General features: G+C 46.0%; 1 protein-coding gene across 2 annotated transcripts; it reads left to right on the top strand.

Annotated features, from left to right (window-relative positions):
• The first annotated feature begins 2,776 nt into the window (after nt 1–2,776).
• Nucleotides 2,777–6,435, top strand: LOC149324463 (uncharacterized). Of its 2 annotated transcripts, none has more exons than XM_089565501.1 (7): nt 2,777–2,936; nt 3,042–3,145; nt 3,976–4,071; nt 4,181–4,276; nt 4,576–4,632; nt 5,051–5,136; nt 5,488–6,435. In XM_089565501.1, the coding sequence occupies exons 4-7, from the start codon at nt 4,215–4,217 to the stop codon at nt 5,490–5,492; spliced, it is 210 nt and encodes a 69-aa protein (XP_089421627.1). In that variant the 5' UTR covers nt 2,777–2,936; nt 3,042–3,145; nt 3,976–4,071; nt 4,181–4,214; the 3' UTR covers nt 5,493–6,435. Both variants share the same exon structure in this region; 1 of them encodes a protein (XP_089421627.1).
• Nucleotides 6,436–6,739: the final 304 nt, after the last annotated feature.

The raw sequence follows: 6,739 nt of genomic DNA, 5'->3' as shown, positions 1-6,739 counted from the left end.
GAAAAAAAAAAATGAAATACGCTACAAAGAATGTAGAAGTCAGATAAAAATGTGGACAGAACAGATACACAAGTAGAACCATAATGACGCCTCTGTCAAAAAAAAAAAAAAAAAACAGCTGCGCAGTAATGCGTTACTACTGCACAGCTGTTGTGGGTAATACCTGCTTTCTAATATAGAAGCTAGAAGGTACTGAAGGAAGCGCCCAGCAGATTTTTGCCATCGTCTCCCCTGATCGCCATAATTTCTAGAGGGAACATCTAGAGGAGTTTCGAAGCCTTTGGCAGCTTATTACGACCGCGCACCCCACCCAAAGACAACAAACGTTGCTGATGTGTCGTGAGGCACGGCCGATCGAATGAGTGGTGACGAGTGATCAGCGCAAGACCGCTACCGGACCATTTAACGGCTGTGCTGTAAAAAAATTTCGTTGTGGCTTAGCTTGGTTAAGCCTGGTAATTGCGAAAGCAATATCCGTACCTACGCCATGGTACAGCTGGTAGTGTAGCTGGTGGTGGTGCTAGTGGTTAGACTTGTGGTGATGCATCGGTTATACAATCCAATCCAAACCAATCCATCCATTCCAATCCAATCCAATGTAATCTAATCCAGTCCAATCTAATCTAATCCAATCTAATGCAATCAAGGTCAAATGAAGATCAATGGTGGTCACCGCCGCGGCACGGCAAAGGCGTGAAAGTGCAAGTAGTATTGCTTTCGCAATAAAAAAATGGAATCTCGTCATCTAGAGTAGATGCAGGCTGAAGTGCTTTGCAGTACTCACATTTGCGGGAAATCGCGTAACGCTGTGCGGTCACATGATCAGCGCGAGGAGGTCATGTGATCTGCTACCCACTGACCATGGAGGTAGGAAAGAATTAAGGAGAGGCCCTGACGTCACGTTTTGTGAAGCCTTCCAGCAACCGGAAGTTGGTGTGTCTCTCCTCCTCCGCTCTGTCCTTCACCTTTTCTCTCTCCGCGGCTCTACCTCCTCTGCGCCGCACTTGGATCGCGCGTGCTTATGGCTCACTCAGTTGACACCGCATCGTGGGAAAGTGAAACTTCTGATGTGAATGCGATAGTTGATTGCGTGAGCGTGCCTTTGTTTGACAGCCGGGACTAGGTCCTTGAGCGTGATCATGCCTAGCTGCTGCTTCCCAGGCTGCAAGTCATGTACGAGACTTAAGGAGCCGGGTGTCACTTTCCACGAGTGAGTAGTTTCGTCTGCTGCGTTACCTAGGATGTTTGGCGAAAGCATGCATGTTCTCGTACTCTTGAAAGGTTTCGCAAAAAGGAATATTGGTGGGAAGGAGTGGGCTGACTCTGTGTGATTTCCTGGGACATACTGGGAGCTTCCGAAGCATGCACGTGTCTGCTCCAAGCATTTTATGCCGGAGCACTTCAGCCGCACATCGCCGCAGCTCGTTCGATTGACAACTGATGCAGTCCCTACGCTCTTGGTAAGAAAGGAGGTGGCATCAAATTTGTGTGTATGCACATGCATGGACGTACAGGGTCAATCACACTTAGAGGGAACACGGCTTCGCGTGGCTGCGCACACGCAGAGCTCCTTTGCGACCAAACTGGTGGCAAACCCGTGCAAAGGGGCAGACGACACAAAGCACCACGTCAAGGTCCTTGTTCTCGTGCGCCACTCTGAGTATATTCATGAACGGGTTAGATGCAATGGCACTCCGCAGGTACGTGGCCACGCGGAGCCGTGAAAGCATGCATGTTCTCGTACTCTTGAAAGGTTTCGCAAAAAGGAATATTGGTGGGAAGGAGTGGGCTGACTCTGTGTGATTTCCTGGGACATACTGGGAGCTTCCGAAGCATGCACGTGTCTGCTCCAAGCATTTTATGCCGGAGCACTTCAGCCGCACATCGCCGCAGCTCGTTCGATTGACAACTGATGCAGTCCCTACGCTCTTGGTAAGAAAGGAGGTGGCATCAAATTTGTGTGTATGCACATGCATGGACGTACAGGGTCAATCACACTTAGAGGGAACACGGCTTCGCGTGGCTGCGCACACGCAGAGCTCCTTTGCGACCAAACTGGTGGCAAACCCGTGCAAAGGGGCAGACGACACAAAGCACCACGTCAAGGTCCTTGTTCTCGTGCGCCACTCTGAGTATATTCATGAACGGGTTAGATGCAATGGCACTCCGCAGGTACGTGGCCACGCGGAGCCGTGTTCCCTCTAAGTGTGATTGACTCTGTACATGTGGCGTTATGAATAGTGTTTTTAAGGGGCTAACGCAGCTTTCAAATCACCAAAATCTCTAAAAAAAAATTGAATTTTAGAAAACATCAGATTTAGTATCTATAAGACCTTTTTAATCACCCCCCGGAAACAGCCCAGAAGTGACTTAAAAAAATATTTTTGTGATTGTAGAAAGTGTACCACCACAACGGCTTCATTAATTTTAATGTGGTTTGTCACAATCTGTGCTTTAAAATTTGTTTACGAAGTGACATTTAGATATATTTGAATTATTTTCTCATTTCTTAAATCCGTCACTAATTTGTCATGACACTAATGAGTGCATTCTACTAGCGTGGATATAACATTCTGCGTTGAAAAACGTGCTGCACAATGCCATTCCAGCTGCTACTATATGTATATCCCAGGATGTGAGGATTTAGCAGCTGAGGAAAATTTTTCGGCTTCTCGGTTTATAATTGTGGTCTAAGGGAGTATTGTCATAATGATTGTTTTCATTTTAACTGGCGCTATTAATGAGTTAACACTTCATTATAGCATCACTATTGCAGTACCGCAACCATGCTTGTCTATAAATGTTTACTCCTCAGATACCACAACTCCCCACAGCAGTTGCCAGCTGCGTCTGGTTCTTTGAGTGGTGCAATGTCAAGCTTGGACGTGGCTGCGGAACAGACCTGTGGTCCATCTCAAGCCTCTACCTACACTGAGGTAACCTAGTTGTAAACCTAGCTCTCAGCTTTGAAAAAGCATACAGCTTTGCTTGTTGCTGAAATTAATAGTTTGTGACCTTTCTGGTTTTCACTGTTCCCTTAGGAATTGGCACATTTGAGCAATGACATCCCACAGGGGACCTCCACGGGACTTCCTTCACTGATCGGTAGTCTCCCTAAAACCCCGGAGTTGGCACAGATAAACAGGTTTGCTCACTATTTGTGTGTAGCCTCTGTTGGGAATGGCAACATTTCCTGTTTTTATTAAGCAAAAAGCAAAAAATTACGAGGAACTTTAGCAGCTAAAGTGGTGAAAGGCGAAAGCCTGAGTGCTGCATTCTGCTACGCGATTGTTCACTTCACATTCTGTTCACATTCGCCTTTAGGAGTGGAACGCGACAGCGTGTTGTAGTGCTGCCAGGCCTCATGCCACCACCGTTCAGCACGCGAAGCTTGCCCTTTGAATGCAACGCTTTTTGAGGAAAGGTTCTAGGCCTGCCTTGCGCGTTGGTAAATTGGTTTTTGAGGAAAGGAAATGTATCTGTCTCTCATATCTCGGTGGACACCTAAACCTCGCTGTAACGGGAAGGGAGGAAGATGGGAGTGAACAGGACAGGAGGAAGATGGGAGTGAACGAAGACACCATATTCACTCACTAGACGCGCCTTTGTTCATTCGGAACCATCGAGCTGTCATGGCGGAGTGGTAGCGTGCTCCTCTCGCACACTGGAGACCGAGGTTCGATTCCCGAGCTCGGCCAATTTCCTACTTGGTTTTATTTATTTATCTGGTCTGACTGGAAAGGTTAATTAGGCTAATTGGTTAAGTAAGTCCCACTAACTTGGAGCATTACTATACGATCCCTTTAATTGGCTGCATGGTTACTAGCCAAAGTACAATTGGCCCCGTTTGAAATTCGCGCACTGTGACGTCACGACCGTTACGACCAACTGAAAAGCGTGACATTTCTGTTGGCAACTGCTGCTTACAACGATGAGGCATTAAAGGCTTCCGCCTTAAAAGTTGTTTTCTTGTAGATCCACTGCTTATTTTAAGAACCCATGGTTCTTGGGGAAGAGCTTCATCATCCAGCGAGCAGCGGGAGTTTTCCTAAAGCCTCCACGCCCACTCGGGTAACTGAATTGCTATGAGTACTCAGCCAACAGCCTTTCACTGCAATTTGAGTTCATGCAGTTGTCTTCTTAAATGGAACCATGATTTACACAGGCATTGTTCTAACAGGCTCCTAGGCTTCTTGGGGACAACACCACTCTAGATGCTCTACCATCGACCTGTGGACTTGGTCACAGTCTTCCCGGCCTTTCAGCATTTGCAGAGGTAATAATATATCGGATTGCAAATTGTACAGTCAATTATACATTGTTCTTTCTTCCAGTGCGTTATTTGAAAATGTTTGAAATGTTGTTACAGTAAGACATCTTTTCACATGGCTAATTGCTGTTCTTACCCCAACAGAATTGTCTCTTTTTGGTGTATGCTCCTTCAATTTAACGCATCGAAAGTATTGTTGATGCACCTCAAAAAATTTTCAGTTGGCTGAGAACCAACTGCCGTTCTCTAAATTATATGCATGCTGATTATGGCTGACGTACTGTCGCATTTCTTTTTTTTTTTAGGTCAGCTTTAGTGTGCCAGCATCAGAGGAAAATGAATCTTCGGACAACGGGCGCAATGTGAGTAAAATTACAAGCTGTCACTGCAAATCATCTTTCTGTATACCTTATACTTCTCTTAATGTGGCAGAGGATGTCTTGGGAATCAAATAATGTCTCTTGAACATCAGTTTATGCAGAGAATGCTGCCTTTACAAACTTCGAGTTCTGTTCGAACACTAAGAAAGAGAAAGCAAGCAGTGGTTAAGTAAGGCAGGCAGGCAAAGTTAATCTGAAAATGACATACAATACCAAAGCTTTTGCATGTGTGTGTGAGTGGCTGATATATGGCATGTGCTTATTACTGTAACTTATTGACAGCTCAAATGCTAAGGGGTCATGAGTGACTGGATCAGCTTGATTTTGCACCCGTGATTCTTGCTAACACACTTAACACATTTGTATGCTTTTTTTTATCAATAAACCAATGAATATGTAGGTGTGTGAGTGTCCCCCACGCCAAGCTGAGGGAGCTGCTGTCAGGTCTCTGGGCTTTGAACTTGGCTGTCGGCAACACAAGCATCGGTGAGTCCAAAGATAATTTTGTTGCTACACCTTAATGCAAACCTTCTGCATATCATCATTGATGAAAGTACAGTCTTTGTCAAAAGTAACCAGGCTGCATGGTTTGCTTCTAGCTTGTATAGTGGAGCCCTTGTGGCTTTCCTAAAGATCGAAAGGTGTTGAAAGGTGAGAAGACCCCCAGTCCTTACCTTTAACGACCATTTCAGCTTCAGGAAAGCTGTAAGGGCTCCACTGCACGAGCTAGAAGCAAACCATGCAGCCTGGTTACTTTTGACAAAGACTGTACATGTTGGCTGGACCCAAGCAGCTTTTAATCGTAAAAGATGACTAAATTTTGGTTCTGCTTTATAGATTGACACTCCGAAGAAAGCTTTCTTGAGAGCACGTGCTACAAAGTTTGCCTCGGAGCACGTAAAGACTCGAAAGCAGATCAAGCGGCTGCAGCAGTCTAGGAGAAGACTCCAGAAACAAAATGCTGAGTTGAAGGCAGTGCTCCAAGCTCTACTGAGGCGAAACATCCCGCTGAAGAAGCACGTGGCTGTGCTCGATACCCTTGGAGTAGCCAATCAACACCTCCTCAAAAGACAGATATCCAAGCGCTCTGGCCGGGATGTGCGGAGGCAATTTTCACCTCAGTTGAGGGCACTGACACTCAATTTCTACTCGCCATGAGCATACAATTAAGTTAGGTGTGTGGATGAGGTTAAGAAATTTGCACGAATACGGTGGCCGCAACTGGCGAAGGACAGGGTTAATTGGAGAGACATGGGAGAGGCCTTTGCCCTGCAGTGGGCGTAGTCAGGCTGATGATGATGATGAGCATACAATTATGTGAGACAGGTCTTCGACACCTGCTTGCCCCACCAAAGAACTCTGCGAAAGTGGTATCAGACTGTAGATGGCAGTGCTGGCTTTTCAACTGAGGCATTCAGTACTCTGAAAATGAAATGCACCGAGATGAGCAGCCAAGGCTGCCAAACTGTATGCAGTCTGATGGTTGATGAAATGTCAATCAGGCGGCAGATTCAATGGAACAGAGGCAATTTTGAGGGGTTTGCTGACATGGGCACAGGAGTTGATGGTGACTGCCTGCCGCAGGCAAAAGCTGCTTTTGTTGTAATGGCAGTAGCCATCAACAGACGGTGGAAGCTGCCCCTCGGATACTTTTTTGTCGACCCTTGCCTTATGTTAAAACTTGTCCGAAGTGCCCTGGCGCACAAAAAAATTTTCATCGACAAGAATGGGAAGGCAGTGGCATGGCAGTATATTGAGTGGCTACATAATGCAAAAAAAAAAACAGCGCGAACAAACGGGGACGAGACGAAGAATGCACAGGAACAAGCGCTGACTCTCAACTAAAGTTTAATCACAGGAAACACGCTTATAAAAGGAAACAGAAAACAAAAAAAACACCAAAACCAGAACGCATGTGCTACTAAGTGATGTCCAGATATGCAGCCTCACAGTCACGCAGGAGCAGGGATGGTTTGATGGCACACAATCTTGCTTTCTTTGCCATGTTGTACGCCTCGATAATTTCCCTGGTCAACTGGTCGGGGTGTTTGTACAAAATGTCAGTAAAATGCAAGGACGGAAAACATGA

The sequence above is a fragment of the Amblyomma mixtum genome, unplaced genomic scaffold (assembly GCF_055824585.1).
Source record: "Amblyomma mixtum isolate Tamu unplaced genomic scaffold, ASM5582458v1 scaffold_29, whole genome shotgun sequence".
NCBI classification, from domain to species: Eukaryota; Metazoa; Arthropoda; class Arachnida; order Ixodida; family Ixodidae; genus Amblyomma; species Amblyomma mixtum.
Note: the sequence above shows the minus strand (reverse complement) of the source record. Positions and strands in the feature narration are given on the sequence as shown.

Excerpts from the sequence above, each read along its gene's own strand:
- LOC149324463 (XM_089565501.1), top strand. The coding sequence starts at position 4,215 with ATGCTCTACCATCGACCTGTGGACTTGGTCACAGTCTTCCCGGCCTTT. Across the intron at positions 4,277-4,575 it reads GCCTTTCAGCATTTGCAGAG|GTCAGCTTTAGTGTGCCAGC; the intron begins GTAATAATATAT and ends TTTTTTTTTTAG. Across the intron at positions 4,633-5,050 it reads CTTCGGACAACGGGCGCAAT|GTGTGTGAGTGTCCCCCACG; the intron begins GTGAGTAAAATT and ends ATGAATATGTAG.